Source organism: Streptopelia decaocto, assembly GCF_964273445.1.
Source record: "Streptopelia decaocto genome assembly, chromosome: 6".
Taxonomy (NCBI): Eukaryota; Metazoa; Chordata; class Aves; order Columbiformes; family Columbidae; genus Streptopelia; species Streptopelia decaocto.
Window position 1 is genome coordinate 24025035 of NC_138660.1, and position 21901 is coordinate 24046935.

The window sequence follows — 21901 nt, forward strand, 5'->3', positions numbered from 1 at the left end:
AGTGCCTCTAGACCAGGGGTGTCAAATTCATTTTGAGTGGGGGCCACATCAGCCTTATGGTTGCCTTCAAAGGGCCGAATGTTATTTTAGGACTGTATAAATCTAACTACTCCAATGTTTAAATTAGTTTAAATTAAAATGAGTTTGACACCTCTGATCTAGACAGAAAAGGCTACAGCAGAGCACAGGGCATTGGCTGAGAGGAAAGCTTCTGTAGACTTGCGCTGGAATATAGAGGAAAAGTTTTCCCCAAAGAAGTATTTGATGTGAACTGTATGGTGTATGCTTTGTAGAACTGTACGAACTAGAGCATCCTAGAGCGTTTTTAGACCACGTTACAGAAACCTGCTATGATTTTTTCCCCTCAAGGTGACTCCCGTGGTCCACCAAACCATCACATGGGCCCTCTCTCAGATAGAAGGCACGACCAGAACAGTGGTGGTCCCGATCATGGGCCCGAGAGAGGGTTGTTTCGAGGTGGCCAGGAGTGGGGTGATGGTAGAGACAGCAGGGGCATGCCAGATAGACGAGGACCTCACCCAGATTTCCATGATGACTTTGATCGACCAGATGACTTCCGTGACGACTTCCATCCAGATAAGAGATTTGGCCATCGATTGCGGGAATTTGAGGGGAGAGGAGGCCCACCGTTGCAAGACGAAAAATGGAGACGAGGTGGACCTGGGCCTCCCTTTCCTCCCGATCACAGGGAATTTGAAGGAGGGGGTTCAAACCGTGGGCCTCCTGGTGCTTGGGAAGGACGGAGACCTTCGGATGATAGATATCCACGGGATCCTGAGGATGCACGATTCCGAGGGAGACGAGATGAGAGGTAAGAATAAATCTACTCATCTTTTGGGGGTTCAAGGGTGAATGGAGGGAATTCTTTCTTCCTGGTTTCCTTTTCATTAAGGAGTCTATCTGTTTCAGATTTATAAACTGGAAACCAATAAGGAAATGAAAACTCTAATATACCTGAGTGTAGAGTCCATAAAAATCATTCAGTAATAGAAGAAAACTTGAAAAATGGTCATTGTACACAGCAGCTTCCGTGTCTTTAAACAGTAAGTAAAGAGAAGGGAGGAAATTGTAGAGAAGATCCAGTAACACAGGATGAAGATTTGAGACCGTTTTGATGAAAATTGAGAGGAAACTTGGAGGTTAAAGTGACACTTTTGAACACTAGAATCGGATTTTGAGACCTTGTCTCCAGTCACAAACTGCAGCGTGACTGTAGGGGCTGTAGAATGAGATGTAATTCACTTGTAAGGAGCAGGAACACTCATCCTGCTGTCAAATGTAAGGGGCAGAGCTACAGCATCTCTTGGACTGGTGAGACTATTTTCTCATGGTTTTGCTTGTAGAAGTTTTATTTCTCTTTCTGACTGGTTTCTTAATGCCAAGCAAAGAACTCAAAACCAATCTAATTTACAGCAATGTCCACGTCATTGCTTACGATTTCCAAGTAAATCACAAAGGGATGAATTTGCTTCTAGTTACCAATGTAATTATGGAGAAATTTCGCTAGGGCAGCGAGATTGTCATCAAAATTGCTCCAGATCTATGCTAGTTTAACCGATTTAAATTTGGCCTCCAAGGTCTAAGCCTCTCACTGACCACCAACTCTGTATGTTTAAGAACATGTACTTGTACAAATATATTGTGGTCTCCACATAATGTGAATTTTGTGTGTTTTAGTTGCCTTTTTAATGATTTTCTTACATTCCTTTTACTTTGCATCTATACAGCTCTTCTTTTAGCTATTTTCTACCTAGCTCTGTAAAGATGTACCTTCCTTTTGTGTGAAGAGTATGAAAAGATATGAACAGTAACTAAAAGAAGGTAACAAGGCCATTTTAAAAGAGTAAAAATCCAGAGAATCCAAGCTGAATGGTCTGCATTATAGAATTCTCAAAGACAAAGCAGACAACACTTTCAGAAGCTCAGCAGAGATTTTCAAATCAAATCTTGGAAATGCTTAGAGACTGGAAAATATTTAATGATTATCCTGATTTTTAAAAAGGTTTCAGGAAGAGTCCAAGAATCTTGTGACCTGTAAACCTGACTTCTGAACTACTAAGAGTTTACTTGTCAGGGTACGAGTGTTTGTACAGAGTTTGGTTTAAAAGGAATCGGCACAGGGCTGTAACGGGCTTTTTGTGCTTGCAAACTTAATGAATTTCTTTGAATGAAGGTGAATTAGGTGCCGTTTACTGCAGATGCTGAGGTGAACTTAATCCCAACCACTTGCTGAGCTGACTTGGAATTTAGATTGTAACTGATCAAGCACGAGAGGGAAGTGTGTGCACATGTGTTTCTCTCTACGTCCTTCTCATCCCCATCCTGTTCTTACTTTACCTGTGCGTATCAACACGATGCTTCTGCTGCAGACCTGCCTGTCCCTGCCCGCTAACCCGCAGAGCCCAGTTCTGTACGTTAAGGCCCTAGGCCGCCAGAAGGGTGATGTGAGAGCAGACAGAACAGGACCTGAGCCCCGTGCGAGGCAGGGTTTTACATCTGACTGATATGGAATAGTGAAAAAGGATACGCAGAACACAGTATTAGGAGCTGTGGCCGTGTCAGGCATAAGTATGATAGATTTCAAAGCTAAACTGTGTGCATGTGGTTGCCTGGAAGCAAAAGGCAAGGCCCTGTCCCTGCTAGCCGTAGGACCTTGTGTTGCAAACCCTGGTCATTCACGAGCTAAGCAGAGTCGCACCATGTCAGTATTAAACCAGGAGGCCCTCTAAAATAAACATGCAGAGGACTGTGCTGTTTCAAGGCTAACCAATATTGCTATGTGGTTATCTGAACCATTTGTACCTGAAACTGTTCAGTTTGTTTTCCCAGATCATCCAGGTTAATGTAAAACGGTTCACTGTCCATGCACAGCACTCCCTCCAGCTGCTGTTGTACCTGTACAGGCACAGCAGCCTCCTCTCTGTATCGTGTTTGTTTGCTGGGAGGTGGAGATAGACCTATTGTTTTTAATTAAAAAAAAAAAAATGTAAAAGTTTAAAAAAAATTGTATTGTGTTATGACTACTGTTAAAATATTTAAATTTGTAATTAAAAGGTTAATGTTGTTAAAATTCTAAATAAAAGTATCTAAAGTTTTGCTTGTAATAGGATGCACTGTGTCGTTAATGAGCTGGGGAAGGGGATGTTGCACAAAGCCACCGCCACCTGAATACGATGGTGGTTCTGGTTTGGCCAGTGTGGAAGTGGGAAGAGAGGGGCGGTGGGGGGCTCAGAGGTATCTGCGCTGCCAGTGAGGGCGGGCAGGACAGCATGCGTGCCACCGAGGGCTCCTGAGCCCGTGTGCCCGCTACACCTTAACATCTCACCTGTGTGTGCGCAGAAACTGGGCTGTAACCTGGGATAATCCCAACAACCGGTGCTGGCGCGCACTTTTGGGGTTGCAGTAACACCAAGAGGACATATGTGCTTTTACGAGCACTCCAAGTGTCTAAACTGGTCGTGTAAAAACCAAAACTACTCGTTTTCATGCAGCCACCCGTAAGTTTACCTGAAATGGCACCACCAGTTCTTTAAGAACCATTCTTCTCTCTGAAGATCTCTGTTAAAGCCCCAGTGAGATACTGGAGGAGATAAACTCATTTGAGATGAGGTGCAGAACCCAACCATACCAAATTACCGAAGATGCCATGGTACTTACTAGAACAAAATTATCAACTTCAGTGTCATAACTACATTTTGCAGAACAAAATTATTCATTATTGCAGCTGGATAAGCTGCTCTTCAGGTTGTAAGATGCCACTGTGCATGCTGTTCAGTAACCAGAGCCACGTGGAGTCTAGATTCATTTGCTAAAATTGTAAACTTAGAAGAACGGAATGAAAAAGAGAATGTTCTAGCAAAAGAATTCCAAATCAATAGGAATGAGATGCAGGAATGTTTTGATACAGCCATGAGTCTCATTGCTTGTATTTTTTCAGTTTGTTTTTATCACTAAAATGGAAGGGAAAAAGTGAAGGGGAAAGTAAGACCACCACAGTTAAAGAAAATTCACTTATGCTTTTCCTCACCTTACCCTGTATCTATCATTGCTCACTGATTGGGTTTTTTTCCGCTTTTCATTAAGTGAACGCAGGATATTTGACAATATTTTTCTTGTACGAAAAAACAACACAATCAACAGAAGGAAAACTATAAAAATGAATAAACAAAGTGCTCAAAGGCAGAAAATGAGCACTTTTCCACCTACAAATCCTATTCTAGTAACTGTATATGCTGTAGCTTTAAGTAAAACAGTTCAGAAATGAGTCGATTAAGTGAAGTTGATGAGTTTATCAATCTAAATGCTGCCTAAAAACCGTATTTGTACCGTGTTCTTTCTTGTAGCTTCAGAAGAGGAGGCCCCTCGAGACACGAGGGCCGGGGGCCCAGGGGCAGAGACGGCTTTCCTGGCCCAGAAGATTTTGGGCCAGACGACACTTTTGACTCTCCAGATGAAAACTCAAGAGGAAGGGACCACGGTGTTCGGGGCCGAGGTCGTGGTGCTTCTAGAGGTGAGGGGAACGTTCTGCCACGCTGAAATGCAAGAATAAGCAAGCAAAGACAATTCTTGGGCAAATTAGGGTATTTTGATGAAGACAATGTCTCTTCTCACTCCTGTCCCCTGCATCTCTTACTGCTCAGGAGGCCGGAAGGGTTTGCTTCCTACTCCAGATGAATTTCCATGCTTTGAAGGTGGGCGGAAGCCAGAATCCTGGGATGGAAACAGAGAACCAGGTAAAGAATTTGGTGAAGCTTGTTTTAAACAATAACTAGATTTCTACAATATAACCACTTACCTTTTTTTTTTTTTTTTTTTTTAAATCACCTCTTTTTCCTGTACCTCATATGCTCATTACTAGTCTTTTACCACAAGAAAAGCAAAACGTGGTTCTTTGGACTTCTAAATTTAGGAAAAAATTAACTATGCAGAATTGAATTGGCTCTAAATACGGCTGTCTCACTCAACAAAAAATGATTGTGGCCACTAAGTCTTGACTTCTAAGCTGAATTCTTGGATAGTCCAGAACTGCCTGTTGTTGTCACCTGTGGATGGCTGAAGCTACCTTGTGGAGGTTTTTTTGCGAGATATGCTAATGCCAATAGTAGTCCGTATTGCTTGCAAAACCAACATTTTCAGCTACAGTATCTGACAGCTTATTGGTATTTGCATTTGTGTTACTAACAGCAAAATTGAGGTTTTGAGTGTCATGGAAAAAATGAGCAAAAATGACATGAATAAATGAACATGTGATTGTCTCTAAAATATATGAAAATGTTTTATACTGAAAAGAACACTTTAGATCTGGCACTTCTTTTCAATCATCTTTTAAACCTGTTTTACCTTTAGGTTTCTTACAACTTACTCACCTCATGTTTGTTTGTTTGCCTGTTGGGATGGGGAGGAAGCTTTACGCACTTTTAACTTGAAATTGTGTGCCAAACAGTGTGGAAAGAATGTAGATTTAAGTGACTGCCTCCAAAAAGGAGGAATAAACATCAGATGAACATTACTTATTATGCTGTTTATTTTCTCTTCACGCTCAGGTCCTCGTCCAGATCACCCTCCTCATGACAGGCATTCTCCAGCTAACAGAGAACGTTCTTCTTCGCTCCAGGGCATGGACATGGCCTCGCTGCCACCACGTAAACGGCCCTGGCATGACGGACCAGGGACCTCTGACCACAGAGAAATGGATGCTCCAGGTGGACCTCCAGAGGAGAGGAGCAAAGGTAAAAAACCCCTTGTATCAAAAACTTTGTGACACCAGCATGTTTTTCAGCAGTAGGCTTATCCAGAATTCCTTATCTATTCAGAGGGGATACAGCTGAACAGGTAAATATTTGATCTTATCACCTGTGAAGCTGAAGACCAGTCTTACAGGAACATCGAACAGAGGGACCTTCTGGGATATCAAATCCAAATCTTCTCTCCAGCATCATATATTCCTCTTCTTTAATGCCCTCCTCAAAAGCAGTTAGTTTTTGCCTCCCTGCTATTCCAGTTGCAAAACTCTTAAGAGTGCCTTTTTTTTTCAGAATAGTTGTTTGTTAATATTCATACTTGTGCTAGCACCCTTCAACTCAAAGTAGTTCAGTGACTTACTGAAATATTACTTTTGTATTTAATGGCTTTTGACCATTACCTTTTTGTGCTTCTCTAATTGCTTTAAGAATCATTATAACTTTGACATAGACAACATCTGTGGACAGAGCTCTAAAACTTAATTGCAGTAGACTATGCTTTGAAAAAAAGGAAAACGATTTTCTCTTGCTTTAAGCCTGTCATTCACTAATTTCATTCGAAAATGTCTTGTGTTTTAATAGCAACAGTTGAACGTTGATGCGTATTATTGCTGAATGCCACCTCTGACTGCATCAAACACGTACCATTTGCGACCTCAACCAGCTCTTCTCCAAGTCAGCTCTGATCTGTTCATTTGATCTCTCTGGGAAATTATTCTGTATCTTTTACTATCTTTATTACTCTGTATATACTATTTTCAGTTTTCATTTATCCTTTTATGAATTAAATGGGGTAACTAGGAATTGCACACACTCCTTAAGATGTGGTCTAACACAGTTCACTTGGGTTTTGTTCTGTTTTCTCCATTCTTTCCTAATAGCTCCTCTTCAGCTAAGTACCAAACAGCTGCATGGCCCTGTCAGTGCTGCTGTAACCCACAAAATACATTCTTCTTGTCCTAGTAGCTGTTTCAGAGCCTGTTACTGTGTACGCAATGTCCACAATCATCCCACCAGCCCTGCGCCAGTTCTTCATCCTTTCTCTTCTTGTAAATCTCAGGATTACCATTGTCTTTTTTTCAAATGTTCTTTATTTTATTGTCCTCATATTGGTCACCCACTGCTAGGTAGTGACCAGCAAGAGAGATCCTTCTTAGCTGCTTCCAAATGCTGAGCTGCCACCGTACGATGGAATTTTTAGTTGTTAGACCTCTACTGCACAGCTTTGTCCTTGATGCCACCGAATTTAATTCCACTTCTCTTATTGTTGTTCTGAAGCTCATTTAGTTTTAACTGTATGTCAGTCCTTCTCTTTGTGGACTGTATTTCCAGTGCTGTGTTAACAGCGGGTTTTATCATTTGTTCACAGATGATTTCATTAAGTCTGCTGGTAAACTCCCTCTATCAATATTTTTCCTTTTGAAAAAATGTACTGTTTCTCATTTAGCCAGCACCTTATCAAATCTGCAAGGATTTCTTCTGCAGCTTCAATAATAATTTGTGATAACTTTTATCAGTTTCTTTAATGAATTCAAAACAATTGTTAACTACCATACCTCTTGTACCTCAACAACTCCTTGAAGTACCAAAGAAAATTCAGAACCATGGCAGAAAGCCTGATAAACAAAACAATACTTTTTTCATATATGGGCTCTGCCACCTTCAGTTGTATTGGCAAAGTCATTTGAAGATTAAAACTTCATTAATTATAAACTCCGTGGAAGAATTTGGCTTCTATTTTACACAGAACCAAGCAGAGTCAACAAAAAAATCACTCTTTCTGAAGTGGAGCAAAAGTATCCTGATGTAGCTGTAACACGTGTCCACAAAGCACTCTGACCATGAATTGTTTTCAAAATACTGCTTGTTATTTTGAGCTAATGACTTCACGTTTATTTAGGTTAATTCACATATCACTACTAAAAAGATCTGTGAGAAGCAGAAAATCCTGTTCCTGGCAGTATGAGCTCATGTAGTTTATGTTCCTGGTTAGTAGTAAAATGGAGTGTTTTTCCATTATTTCTAGCCAAAAATGGAAGAAAACAGTAATGTTACTCATTGTCTTCGGCACCGACCTCAACTGATCCATCAGTGCAATGTCTTTGTTTGGGAAAAAAAGTATTTTGCAATATCCGAGAACCACAGATGGTGTTACGGCATACGAAACTGCCTGGTAGTTTTGAGGACACTGTGACTGTCACTGTTCTAATTTACTTCATTTAAGTGACTGGTGACTGCACCAGATATAATCTCCTTTAATTCCCAAGGAACTGCTGGATTGCTGTCCATCTTCTGGACTGTAATGGAGACACTATGTAAGAAAAATCCTATAAAGGGAGGAGGCATAACATCACAGGTCTCAGCTATATTTGTTCTGTGAATGATTGTGCCGCAGAAGAACTAGCTAAATATATGGGATGTCTAAGAAGAGGCACAGCTTAGATTTCAATGTCAGTAACTGACTGTGCTTCATTTTTAGGGCGAGGAAATTCAGGACCCTCACAGAGAGCACCAAAGTCCGGGAGGTCAAGTTCTTTAGATGGAGACCATCACGATGGATTCCACAGGGATGAAGGTTTTGGCGGAGGCCCTGCAGGAGGCAATAACCCTTCTCGAGGAGGAAGGAGTGGAAGCAACTGGGGAAGAGGAAATAACATGAACTCTGGTCAGTCAAGAAGAGGAGCATCCAGGGGCAGCGGAAGAGGCCGATAGAAGAGGCTTTGACTGGGTCACACCCAGTCCTTGCTGGACAATATTTAAATAAATAGACTGCTACCCTGGACTCATAAAGTAACCCTGCAACACCGCAAACCTGGATTCTTAACTGGGATAACTGAATGTGCATTATTTCCTAATGAGGGTCTTTTCCTAGATCTATCAACTGGTCCTAGCTGCAGTATTGTAGCTAGCTTTCTGTTTTGTGCTCTCCGCTCCCGTTTTCCTTCACCACCTTCTACCTACTTTGTTTTGTGAAGAGCTGGAATTTTTTTAAGTGTTGTGAGACATGGAACACCTCCACACATTTCAGTTCACCTCCAGACAGAAACTTGTTTCTATATGTACAGTTTGTCAGAAGTTACGTTGTTTTTGTATGAATACAGAATGTAATTTGCGCAAAAATTAACAAAAAATCAACACGGTGTGTGATTCTTTACTCACCTATTACTACAAAGAAGGGTGTCTTTAGGCAAACTTGTGTATCAGATGAAGCAACAGAACTACCTCCTGAAATCTCAGCCGTTTAAAATACTCATAGCTGACTCCTAGTGTTTTGGTTTATCATGTAGAGAACTTTCATTTTCGCCTTTAGCCACAGCTGTCTAGAGATTACAAGTGGTGCTGTTAAAATTCCAAAACACAGGAAATCCCCGCTGCTTGCTAGTCTACCATCCTGAAAGAGAAAAGCGTGGAACATCGTTTAGAAAAAGTTGTCATAGACATAATGCGAGTATAATCGGGACCACTGGCAAAACACACATCATGACAATTAGTGTCATTCTACGCTTCACCTGGGTGAGTCAAATATTTTTGTTCAGAACAGCATCTCTCTATAGAAATTGAGGAAGAAAGAAGTTTAGCAGCTTGATTAATACAGATGCGTATGTTTTACAATGGCATTGCTTAAAGATACGGGTGTTCAGGACAGTCTGCCGTGTTCAAATGCTTAAGTTCAAACCTTGATAGTTGATCACTTTCATCTTAACATTTTTTTTAAGTATCTTTTCCTTTAGGATATTGCTTCCTAGTTTTACTAGGGGAGGGAAATGAGGAGGGGAGGGGTTATTCCCATTTCCCATGGTTCATAATAAAGCTGCTTACCAAGCGTGAGTTTCTGTTTTCCCCATAAATCATTCATATTAATTATCTCCAGGCACCAGGTTATCAAAAGGCTCTTTTAATACCTAAAGCCTCCATGAAAATTTTATCATGTAAGTACATATTCTAAAGCCGGCTCTAAGGAAGGTCCTACATTAGAAGAATAGAATAGACTGTATAATCAAAAATATCACTACCAGCCTTCCCTCCCACCCACCTTGAATTTCATGTTATAATGTTCAGGATAATATGGCAGCGTAGTTCTGTAGCTGACAAGGCTACTGCAAGAACAGAGCAACACACAGCAGCTGTTTTATCTGACTTCTCAGACTCAGTAAATTCTGGCTTAAGTCCTGATGACTTCTTTAAAGAGAGAAAGCATCGATGCGTAACTGCTGGTCTCTTGGTTCAGTCAGTCACAAGTAGAAGGGTTTTTTTTTCCTTAGTTTTTAATTTGTAGTGTATAAAATGGCATTTGAAAATTATAGTAATTAACTCTGATCATTTAGCCTATAAAGTCCTTGTCATGGGGCTCTAGAGAGATGGAATGGTCTTAAAGGAATTAACTGGGAAATAGCCGAGATACACCTGATATGACACAGTTTCTCCTTTGAGGGGAAAAAAAAATTGCTGTTCACCTCTATCTGAAGAAGGGCTTTGATCACTTTTGGTATACGCCTGGGAGTTACCATCTATCCTGAAGTTTTAATGATAAAAGCAATGGTTTAATCATCAGCAAAAGGGAAAGCGTGCCTATTTTAAAAAACAAAAAGCAAGTCCTCTATATTTTAAGGGGCTGAAAGTGACTTTTGACTAGTAGTTAGAATATGTGATGAGCTTTAGTCCTCTACCAAAACAAGTTAGAATGCACCTAATGGGAAACCCAGCTTTCTGTATCTAGACAAAAAGGGAATTTGCTTCTTTCTCCTCTGATGGTTGGTTAACTCCTTAAACTTGCTGGTAAGCAATGTTCTTCATTAAGGGATGGCGGCTTTTTTTAAATTAAGTTTTGAAATATTCCACAATCATGGAATATGCACAGAAAGTCATAAGAACATCAGGTAATTAGCTCGCTTTTGTATAAAATCCTAGTAAGTGACAGCACAGCAGGAGAGACAGAAGCAGCTTCCTAGTCTGTGATCCCATGACCCACTATTACTGGAAAATTGATTAAATTTCTTAATGGAAATATATATATATATGTACTCTTCAGGTCAAGTTCTTTTACCAGTGCTGCATGAAGAATCCTTGTGCTCCGCCTGCTGGTTTAAAGCGCTACCTGTCTAAGATTTAATTTGATACTGCTGTTAGGAATAAAATTAATTTTATATACTACACCTTAGAAGCTGTAAAAATGAGAGAACTAATTTAATGCTATTCAGATAGCCCTGATCCACTTTTTTAAGGAAAAAAAGGTGACCATTAGTGGAATGTCTCTACTGACATTTGGTACATAAATGGTTTTATTAAAGCAATCTATGTATATCTGAGTACCCCCACTGAAGAATTTCAGTTTAATTTGGAGCAAGTATTAGGTGAATACGCTAAACCCAAAGTAGTGACAGCAGGTACATAGTGCAGTGTTCGGCTTTATGTTGTGTATGAGGCATGTATGCTCGGTGAGATGCCCACAGGCTCTGAGCAGCCTGGGCCTGAGCCCCGTTCCTCTGCACAGCCCAAATGGAAGCACCAGCCTCTCAGCAGGGACTGAATTCAGCACCTTCCTAAGGCTCCTGAGGTTCTGCATTGAAACAGGGCTGTGCTAACTGAAACAGGCTCCAGAAAAATCCATTTTGAAGGTCATACTGTGACAAGGAAGCAAGTCCTGCCCAAGCTGACAGAGTAAAAAAAATATGTATCTACATATATAAAGTAGCTGAAGCTACCATTATAGAGCCCAAGTATTTGCCACCTTACAGCAGCTGTAAGGCAGCAATACCTGCAAAGGCCAAGGCTTTTCACTAAGATAAGTACCTTTCACCCTATCATTGTCATGCACAAGGGCATCCCTTAAGTTAGGGGTAGTCTTCGTGACCCACAGCCCCAGGAAAGTTTGTTTCACTTACTAGATGGTATTTTAAAGATTTTTTCTTTTTAGAGAGAAATACAGTTCAGTGGACATAGTATTCATTTTCACCACCGGTCTGGGACGGCTGATGACTGCACTGCACAGTACATGTTCAGTGTAGGGGCTGGCACAGGAATGAGTTAATAGCAATTAACTATTTTGAACGTTCACCCCGACACTTGATCAGATTTCGCTGAATTGTCTCCGTGCTTGAAAACCAGTCAGCTCTACGCACCTCAGCTGTTAGGCACTTGCTTCTCACGTCCCGGGCAAGTCAATAATGAACGTTCCATCGGCTCCGTCGTCTCACTCACGGTTTGAAGCAGACAGCTGGTTTGAAGCTCGGTTTGAGTCAGGCTGCGGCACCAGGGACACACACTGACTGTGCAGTGAGGCAAAACCCCGCGCTGGGGCGGGCACCGAGCACCGCACAGCCCGGTCAGTCCTGCTGCCGCGGCCGCTGCTCCTCTTGCTCAAGCAGGAACGAGGCGAAGCGGCGTCAGACGGCGCCGTCCCCATCCCCGTCTCGGAGAAGCGTCTTCGCGCCCCGCGCCAGCCCGAACGTGTCAGTCCCTTTGTCCGAGTCCCGCCGGGCTGCGGGCGGTTCTCCCGTCACACCGGCAGCGCTTTGCCGCGGCGGCGCAGCGCGGCGCTCAGGAGCCCGCCCAGGCGGCGCAGGCCGGCGGCGCCCCCGGGCAGCGCGGCCAGCAGCGCGGCGGCGGCGGCGCCCAGCTGCACGGCGGCGCCCAGCGCTGTCAGGACGCCGCTGCGCAGCCCCAGCGCCGCGTACAGCGTGCCGCCCAGCGCGCCCAGGTACACCAGGCTGCCGCGGCTGGGCTCCCGCAGCAGGCGGGCGGGTCCCCGCAGCAGCGCCGCGGCGCCCAGGGCGCACAGCGAGCCCAGGGACCAGAGCAGCGCGAACTTGCGGGCGCGGAGCAGCAGCAGCGGCGCGTACAGCGCGGCCAGCCCGAAGCAGAGCGCGGCCAGCAGCAGGCACAGCCCGCTCCCCACCAGCCGCTGCCAGCGCGACAGACCCGGCAGGCAGGGGTCCGGCTCGGCCGCCCACGGCCAGCCCGACCCGGGAGCGGCCGCCGCCGCCTGGGAGGAGCCGCGGCCCGGCGGGAAGGGGTTCAGCGGGCCCAGCCAGGCCCCCAGGCCGCCGCCGTTCGCCGCTTCCTCCTGCGAGCAGCCGGCGGGTGGCGGCGCGGGGGTGGCGCTGGAGCCGGCGGCGGCAGCGGCCTTGGACTGCGCCAGGTACTCCTGCATCTGCCGGCCCAGGTCCGCCATGGCTGGGCCGGGGGCCGCTGGCAGGGGCTACAACGCGCCACCCGCTCTCGCCGCCGCCATCTTGCGGAGTAGCTACATCCGGGTTACCGGCCATCTCCGGCGGGCCCGCCCTCGCGGCGGCGGTGCGCGTGCGCCCGGCGCTGAGGCGGGGCGGGTCGGGCCGCTCCGCTTCGCTCGGTTCCCCGCACATTGGGGGTCTGTGACCGCTTCTTGTCGCCTGCTCGCAGTTTTAAAGAAAAGGCAGATTTGCCCGACAAAAGGACCGGGGAAGCCCGTCAGGCGAGTGGCGCCTGTGGGGGCTGTGTCGGCGCTGGGGGCGAGCCCGCGCCAGCTGTGCCTTGTGAGGTGACGGAGCGCTCGGCGGCTGCGGGCGGTGATGGTTTGCGGCTTCAGCAGCTGGAAGGAGGATGGTGTCATAGTCAAAACGTAGATTGGTGAGAGAAAGATGGTGTTTGAGATCGATACAGCTGCCAGGTGGCCCCACGGGACCCTGCCGGGTGACGGCCCACCGGCCGGAGCAGCCGAGTGCTGCCCTGGGCCCCAGGCAGAGCCTGGAGTCTCCTCCTCACACGATCCAAGGGATCTCTGCTTCTCTAAAGGAGAGCTGCAAGAGAAGAGACATTACGTGTCGGCACCCAGAAACCATTACAACAGGGGAGACCAGAGATCTAGAGAATGACTGGGAGCTTGTCTGTTTATTACTGTGTACTCAGTCAAATCTGCTAAATCGTTCACTGTGTTAATAAGATGACCCATTGCTCGTTCCCAACCAACCATTAAACCAAAATAAGATCATCTGAGTTCTTCGCCCTAGTTTAAATAACTAACTAAAACCAGTGAATGCTTATTTGACCTGGATGATTCTAAATGTTTACTGCAGGACTGAAAACAAGATGTTTGGACAACATGAAACACAGAGAGCACAGAGTTTCCATCATCAGTCCCAAAGCTTGCCGCAGTGTCCGTAGCAATGGTGAGTCACATCATGCTTGCTACGTTACGGGATATAAAGAAAGTTTGAAATGGCTTTTGGGCAGAAGCTCCCTGTTCCATTTGGTGCCTCGTTTTAGCATTGATACATTATGGTACATGTCAGAGAACATAAAACTCTTAGTGCTCAGCACAAAGTTGGATGATAGGCAGGAAGGGATTAGATGTTATTAAAAATGTCATGCTTGGAGGGGTCCTTGTTAGGGAGCGCAATCCCTCTTCCTTTTGGCAGCAAAGGATGCCATCCAACTGCTTTCTAGAAGATAGCATTCCAGATGTGTCTTCTGCTGCCCTGAGGGTAAAACACGCTGGGAAGGTGTGTTCCCCTCACCCTGGGGATGAGCAGCGGCTGCTCCAGCCTGGTGTGGCTTCCTCGTTTGCTGGAAGATATTACGTCAATGAGGTTTATGTCAAATAGAACTGTACACCAGGTACCAGCTTCGTAATAGAACTGCACCCTCAGCATTTCCCTTTTCCCTCCAAGGCTCGTAGTAGCAACCGAAGTGTTTACTACCAGGTGGGGCAAAGCAGCTCCCGGCAGCGGGACAGAGGCAGGAGCCGTGCTCGGGGGCCGGCAGGAGGCTCCGCCGCTTCGTTACTCCGTATTTCTTTCCCTTTATAGGAAAAGTATGCGCGGGGCTGGGGGGGGCTGCCCTGAGTCACCGGGGGCCGCGGCTCCCGCCCACGCCTAGGGGGCCCGGGCCGGCGGGCCGGGGCGGAGTTTGCGCTGCCCGGCGGGCCCGCAGCCGCTGTGCCGAGCCGCGTGTCCCTCCGCCACGGCCCCCCCGGCACGGCCCGGCACGGCGCCGCCATGACGGGCAGGTAAGAGCGGGGAGCGAGGCCCGGGGAGCCCGGCCGGCGGGCGAAGGTCGGTCCCGCCGCCTGGCCCCGGTGGGCTGTCCCTGCCCTCACCGGCCTTGCGGGGAAGGGTTGGGAACAGCTCCTGTTTGCCCGGGGTGCGCCCGATGGGAGGCGGTCGGGGGAGAGGACGTTTCCCCGGTGAGGTTGGGGAGCGGGGCGCATTCGGGCTGGGGGAGAACAGCTGCCGCTGTGCCCTGGTGGAGCCCGAAACTTGACCTCTTGGAAGAGCAAAGGGTGCTCCGCTGTGCCTTACACAGCGAAGGGCGGTGCGGAGAGCAGGAACAGGGTTGGGAAGGAGCAGCGGTGGGTGTGAGCAGTGTCTGCCCCGCAGCCGAGCTCCGTGCAGCCGGGTGCTGCAGCTCAGGCGCTGACAACCCGTTTCCGCTGTGTCCCACACCGCCCTGTGCTTCGGGCCCTGCTGGCTGAGCTAAACATTGCCCCTCTGTCCACGCATTCACTCTCCTCTTCTTCGGGCTGCTCTTGGAGTTACACGTTCCAAGAGTTGTTTAAATGTGGGTCTTGATTCTCCTCCTACGCTGTCTGACACAGGAAAACTCTGTGAAGCCAGCTAATTGACAGATGTAAACGAGAAAAGCAGTCGGGAGAGCATTTATTGGCATCTTCCGAGGGTTTGCACAAATGTGTTAGTGTCTCCAATCACTTTGTTTGCCCAGCTGTAAAATAAAACCTAGACCTTATAAAGGAATTGGTGAAAATAAGCTTGTTTTTGTAAAATGTCTCAAAGATGAAAAGCGTGAAGAAATAATATTAAAATTAGTAGAGTGCCTTTTTTGGGATAGTCATCCTGAATCTTGCTATCATTACTGTAATCCTGAAACATTGCTCTGCATAGATCAGCAGTAGTTTGTGTATAAGTATTAATTTTTCTTTAATGTAAGGCCTTGATGTTTGAATTATGCATCTTATGGTTATTCGGTGGAGATCACATTTGATGGGTTGTTAGGTATGAAAATGTGCTGAATAATAGTTATATTCTTATCTGTGATTTGGGTGACAGTTATTTTTCCCTCTGTGATGACAAATTGATGTTGATGGGTAGTTGTACATGCTCAAACACTTCTGGGTTTTGCCTCCTGTCTTTTGATTACGTTGTCTTTTCTGTCTTAATCGTCCCTTTTTTGTTCTTGTGATATGTGAAGTAGGTGCATATTTACAAGATTACATTCATTTCCTTACAACTAGAGGAAGACTCAAGAGCCTTAAATGTTCACAGGTCGTGGGTACCGTACAGCTCCTAAATGGGGACAAGATGGGGAGGACCTGGGAAGAGCTGCAGCTGTAAGAACACAGCTGATTTCATTTTAGTGGATTGTGGTATACTGTTGTTTAGAATCACATGTTGACCTCAGGTGAAATCACTCAGCTGCAGAGGACAGTGGGAAATAACTGTGGACAATGATCCTTGTTGTCTTCTTTCCCATGCTTCCTCAGAAAGCTGCCTGGTAAGGTACAGCACTATATTGACTGAGAAGCTCTGACATGAAGCATGAGGTTTTGTAGAGAGTTCTGAGGTAAATGAGACACTGCAGCATGTGCAGTTCTTTGAAGTAATGCAGGATTTCTGTCTCTTTGTCTTCAGATGTATTTCAAAGGGTTGTTATTAAATGATCAGGCCTTGGCTTTAGCTTTTGATAAGTGAATGCAAGCGTTATTTAATGTTTTCAGAAATGTTTGTCCTGGAAAGTTTGTCAGCTATGAAAATTTGTAAATTTCTGTCTGCTGTCCTTCCTAGGAGTGGTTATCTGTTCTACTAGATATGTTTCTCATAGCTGTAATTCAGCTGACTTTTTCCTTAGTAATATTATAATCCATTTTGGGTAGCAGTTTCCCAGGAAAACAAAACCCATACAGTTCAGCATCTGTGAAACATTGTCCTGCTCATCACCCTGTATGACTGAGGCTATTTGACAGCACCATGTTTAGTGGTGTTTTCAGGCTGGGACAGACTCTTAAGTCATTAAAAAGAATTCAGCATCAAGAACGAACTTCCTTAGATCCACTTACAGGTCCCTCTGCTGAACTGTGGCCAGATGTTCAATGTTTGTTACATGGTCATTCTTAAAATCTTTAGACATTATGTAATCAAATGTTCTTCAGTTTTGAGATTCAGGGGTTTTGGGTTCCAGAAGGAGATGAACTGTTTCACAGCTGGAGCATCCCCACAATAATGAACCCTTAGAAGCTTCCAGAGCCAGGAGCACGACATAAATGTACCTCTGGTCTTGAAACTGTTGACACCGGGAAGGGAGTGATTTTGCTTTGTTACGGTGTGTTAAAAGTAAGGAATACTGGAGAACATGCCATGCTGGTACATTGCTGTTTGTCACTTCACCTTTCTTGTCAAATAGAAAAGGGCTCACTTTTAGGTACTGTGATTACTGATGCCTTATTAGTAATTAAGAGAGGCAAAAAATAACTCAATTTTCCTTTTAAGTGTTCTGTCCCATTTAGCTGCAGTGGGTGTCTTGTGAATTTAAGTAGTTGCATGATTTATTTGACTGATTTTTAACATTAGGGAAAAATATAATTCCTGAAAATGCAAAGCTAGATGCACACTTCCATTTATTCAAAGTAGAAAATTACTAAAAATTTATCAATATTTAGAAATGACATTCAAATAGGACATGTATCACAGGTTACATTGTTACAGTGTGAGTATTGTGTTTTGTTAGAGAAAACTCATAAGTAAATCATTGGAATTTGCAAATAACAATTCTGACTGCCATGTCTTGGCTGAGTCTTATATCTGTGTCTTGACTGGAAGAAGGTGGCTGTTAATAGTCCCCAGTGTCAAGAGTAGCCTGTGGTTTAAAGGGATGCTGTTCACTTTAAAAAGTCACTCTTTATTTGAACATATCTCTACCAACTAAGATCCAAAGATAATAGGACAGAAAGAAATAAGAATGATATATGTATTTCAGTTTTATTAGATTACATGTTGTTTAACTACATTTGGAAACAAAGTCTGTATAAGAGATAATGTATTACATATAAAATAGTATGTTTCTTAGCAGCCTATTTTTTGCAATGCTGAGAAATACAATTTATGTGATTTTTGGTGCCTTTAGAAACATAGTATAGTACCAGTAAGTGAAGACTGCTTCTATAATTTGTGTTTGATATATTTGTTCCATCTCTCTGTTTCGATTTTTGCCTTTTTGAGGACTGTTGGGGGGTGGTGGGTGTTACTGTGTTTTGCCCTATTTTCTTCGTTGTTTGTGATGGACTTAACCCTGAGAATGCAAATCAGTGAATGACCAGTGAACAAAACATTGTTAAATGCCCAAAGTAGAAAATAATCCATAATTGAAGATCATTTATTTTAAGACTTTACTGCTGGGCTGTTGATTAGAAAATATCAAGGTAAAAAATGCTTGTGCTGATTTATATTGCCTTTGGAAATCTATGTAATACAAAGCCCAAAGAAAAATGTTCCTTAAATGCATGTTTCACGGCAGAATTACTTTTGTAAGAAAATTTTGTTGTCACTATACTTGGTCTATTTGGGATCTGGATACGCCTATGTACTTCCTGCAGTCAACAAAAGAAGAACAGCTGCATTTGCAGATACGCTTATTGATTGTTCCTAATCCAGCTGAGGTAAGAAATAAGAGTATATTATTTTCAATTAGGCTAACATTTGAGTAGATGCTTTTTAATTCAGTAGAGAGCTGCTGCTGTGCGTGTGTTCTGTTTTATGAAGCAACTGCAAGTAAAATGGTTTGAAAAAGGAGGAAGGAGTATAAAGGTCGATAGTATTAAGAGAGGTTCTTGGTGCTGATGAGAAGGTGCATGCATCAAACTAAGAGATGCCTCATCTCTTTGAGCTATGAGCAGCCATTTCTACTCTTCTGGGCTGAAAAATATGTTTTAACCTTATTATCTTTCCATCTAAATCTGCTCTTGGAGGCTCTCTAGACAAATTTTAACTTGTTGGAAGGTCCTTAGTAGTCTGTTCTGGGGACACAGATGTGCTTCTCTGAGGAGAGCTATTTGTGAATGCCTAGAAGAAGTCTAGCTTATTTCTTCTCTAGTTTGGCCCAGAAAGTAACCAGCTGTAAGATTATGGCATTGATTCTGTCTCTTAAAAACGATCTGTCAAGAGGGAAAGAAGACCAAACCCGTAACATTTTCACTCTTTATGTGCGAGGCAACGAGAGATGAGTGAGTGAGCAAGTTGTATTTGAGTGATGGGAAGACACGATGTTATTGTTTTGATGGTTTTTTTTCCTTCCATCACCTCTTCTTCCCTTTCGAAGAAGAGATCTGTACTTTTCTGTGGAATAGTGGTGATTTGAAAACCAGTCAAATGTCGTATGAGTCAGGAGGATAAAAGCTTAGGTGTTTGAGAGAGGAGGAGATTTTTAGCCACATTGCTTAAGGCTAAGGGAGATGATGTGGTGATGTAATAGTTTGCTTTGTGCTAAAAGCAAAAAGGTGATTTAATACTACAGTTTTAAAGTGTTTTATTGCTCTAAAATTTAAAAGGTCAGTGAAAACATCCAGTATGGAGGACACTTTTCTTCTTCTGTTCCATTTGTGTCGTAAAGTAGAAACGGATAAAGCACACATGCAATCTGAAAGAAATGATAGTGGCAGATTGTGGGGTGAATTTTAGATTTGTAGGTTACTAATTTGTGGTTTTGAACTTATGTTCTTTATTTGTGCCTGTTCTGCTGGGTCCCAGTAAACACTTTTGTTTTTCTTTAAAGGACAGAAGGGATTTTGCTTTTGGTTAATACTCATCTATTACTTATAATGTCATCATTTGTACTGCTTGGGGTTTTTTGTGGGTTTTGTTTTTTTTTTCTTTTTCCCTCTATAGCTTGCCAAGCTGTAGTCATGGAATATATTTCACTCTCATGCTACAAAAATCCTCCTTTTCTATAATTTTCTAAAAAATAATTTGCTGGTAATGACTCTTGAGATGTTTTTTGTGGTGATGCTGATCAAATGACACTGACTCAGATGCTCCCACCTTCCACTCCTTTCTCTTTGTTCTCTTAAAAACTGACTTCTGTATTCTCAAATCTTTATTCTTCCTACCCCCCCACCCTGTGTCCCAAGCCATTTGTGATGTGTGATCCTCTTTCTTGCAGGGGTGGGTGGAGAGGGCCAATGGTAGGAAGGGGAAACTCCTCTCTCAAGGCCCTGTTCAGTTCCCAGCAGAGAGCTCTGGAGGCTGGAATGACAAGTATGTTCCTTCTCCCTGCTTCCTGACCCTCCTCTGCATGCCGCTGCTGCAGGCTGGAGTGTGTCTGGAGAGTGAAAGTCTTTGTGGTTTTGTTTCTTGGAATATGCTTTACCCACGTGGAAGGACGAGCTCTGTTGTTCGCAGTATCCCTAAGACATGGCGTGATGCAGCCATCTGCAGGGAACCACCTCAGAGATGCCAGGGTCAGACACTGATCTGCAGTAAACGGAAGTGTTTGTTGTCAAGAGATCTAGTAATCTGTTTTGCTTTTCTGTATTTCTTTGTTGCTTTGATCAGAGAGTCTTTTTGAATTAAGCGGCTTTATTAGGTGAAGACTCAGGCTTTTTTTTTTTTTTTTTTTTTTGAACTCACTAATGAAATTTATACAGCCACATTATGCAAGTCTAACAGAAAGAGTTGCTGATGTGGACTCATAGTGTGCTGGCTTAAACAGGTAATTGCTAGTGGAATACAGGAAAGAGGTTGTCTGATCTTTAAGACTGTAGTAGAATGGCAGATGAATTGTAAGAAACAATGCTCGAGCAGGAGTCTATGCATCCTGCTTTAGCTCTTCCAAAATGTAAAGGCAACTCCCAAAAGGAAGGTGACTCACTGAATATCGGTGTTGTGAGAGTTCGCTCCAGTTGTCTCTCTGCGTTCCCCTTCACAGTGGCATTGGGTGCCATGGCTGGCCTGCGACTTCGGGGGCTGGCATCCTCCAAACTTTATCAACGCCGGCAGGATCGGCTCAGTGGCACAGGGTCACTCCTGAGCAGCAGGACAGACACAGCAGCTGGGATACGTGGGTATGTCTCTGAGATGAAGGGAACGGGATTGTTGGAGCATTTTCCAAGATTTGATAGATGTTTGGTTTTGGTGGGGGGGCTTTTTAACTTAAAGCGGGAATTGTCTGCACACAGCCAGAGGGGATGAAGTCTGTTTATTTTCGTTTCCAAGTAGATTACAAAGGAAAGGACTTTCCTGATAAGGAAGCTTTCAGTTTTTAACAATAACAGGAAAGCGACAATGGAGGACCTTCCCGTTTGGAAGCACTGGACTGGACTGTTCAGAACCAGCATCAGTGTTAGTGGTGTTAATGGTGAAGTATTTAGCCACTATGGGAATAAAGAAATGGTGACATGCAGTGATTTTTCAAAATGTTGATTAAACTATCCTTTTCCTGAGGTCTGTGTCACTGGGGAGATCAGTGAACGTGCAGGAGAGGAGACTCTTTTTCTAGCAGTCAGAAGTTTTGAGTTTCAGTCTTTTCTTAGCAGGAGACAGATCTGATGCTTACGTGTAATCGAGCAGTTGTTTTGAGCTGTGGTTCTCTCACTAGAACCCTATTTTTCCCACTGTTTTCTCTTTAGCCTACAGCTGTTAGCTGGTAAATTTTCAGTTTTTCTTACACAAAGTTGTGAGTGTGAATGTATGACAATTGAGTGACGAGGTCAGTAAGAAGGTAGAGAAAAAATGTTGATGCCATTGAGTGGAGAGGATGCTGTCCAGGAAGACTGAAAAGCACAGAAGGGACTGGGGAGAGAAAATCGGCTTTGAAAAAGCAGCAATGTAAAACGAACAGCAGAGTGTGAACTGAAGATAGGAAGGATGAACAGATAAATGCACAGACACAGTCACCTCGCATTGTCAAAATGTAGTTTGCTTTCAGCTACCTGTGTTTTATTGTAAGCTCTAAGAGCCTTCCAGGAAGAAGGTGAAGGCACCGTATTTTTTTTCCCATGATTTCCAATTATTATGTCTAAAAATTTTTTTTTGAGTTTGTAACACAACCGGGATTTTTTTTTTTAAGCCTCGATTTAAAAATAAAAACAAGAGTTTAGAACTCTTTCTTATGTACTTAGTCCACTATGCAGAAAGAATGCCCTTTTCTCGACATTGTGT

At 44.0% G+C, this 21901-nt stretch overlaps 3 protein-coding genes across 6 annotated transcripts in view; 2 read left to right on the forward strand and 1 right to left on the reverse strand.

Annotated features, from left to right (window-relative positions):
- The window catches only part of WDR33 (WD repeat domain 33), a 70993-nt gene extending 62078 nt beyond the window's left edge, over positions 1–8915 (forward strand). The window contains exons 18-22 of the mRNA XM_082056844.1: positions 370–832; positions 4365–4531; positions 4662–4754; positions 5565–5750; positions 8242–8915. Coding sequence (XP_081912970.1) covers positions 370–832; positions 4365–4531; positions 4662–4754; positions 5565–5750; positions 8242–8474 — 1142 coding nt within the window. The 3' untranslated portion in view covers positions 8475–8915. The remainder of the gene's footprint in view (positions 1–369; positions 833–4364; positions 4532–4661; positions 4755–5564; positions 5751–8241) is intronic.
- SFT2D3 (SFT2 domain containing 3) lies at positions 4573–13058 on the reverse strand. 2 transcript variants are annotated; one of them, XM_082056850.1, is made up of 3 exons: positions 11882–13058; positions 8922–9153; positions 4573–4731 (listed from the first exon to the last, which is right to left on the reverse strand). In XM_082056850.1, exon 1 carries the CDS (start codon positions 12931–12933, stop codon positions 12259–12261), a length of 675 nt encoding a protein of 224 aa, XP_081912976.1. In that variant the 5' UTR covers positions 12934–13058; the 3' UTR covers positions 4573–4731; positions 8922–9153; positions 11882–12258. The 2 variants fall into 2 exon arrangements, with proteins under 2 accessions (XP_081912976.1, XP_081912975.1); XM_082056849.1 differs by having other exon boundaries at positions 8922–13058.
- Positions 13059–13326: 268 nt separating this feature from the next.
- The window catches only part of LIMS2 (LIM zinc finger domain containing 2), a 51259-nt gene continuing 42684 nt past the window's right edge, over positions 13327–21901 (forward strand). Inside the window, exon 1 of one of the 3 annotated variants that reach the window (XM_082056847.1) lies at positions 13327–13906. Coding sequence is in view for 1 of the 3 variants with exons in the window: in XM_082056846.1 (XP_081912972.1) it covers positions 14735–14745 (11 nt within the window). In the remaining 2 variants the exon portion in view is untranslated. Of the gene's footprint in view, positions 13907–13947; positions 14441–14602; positions 14746–21901 lie in introns of those variants that run through there. The other 2 variants (XM_082056848.1, XM_082056846.1) reach the window with 2 other exon arrangements.

Bases quoted from the DNA above. Each gene is read 5' to 3' on its own strand.
- SFT2D3 (XM_082056850.1), bottom strand. From the start codon at position 12,933: ATGGCGGACCTGGGCCGGCAGATGCAGGAGTACCTGGCGCAGTCCAAG.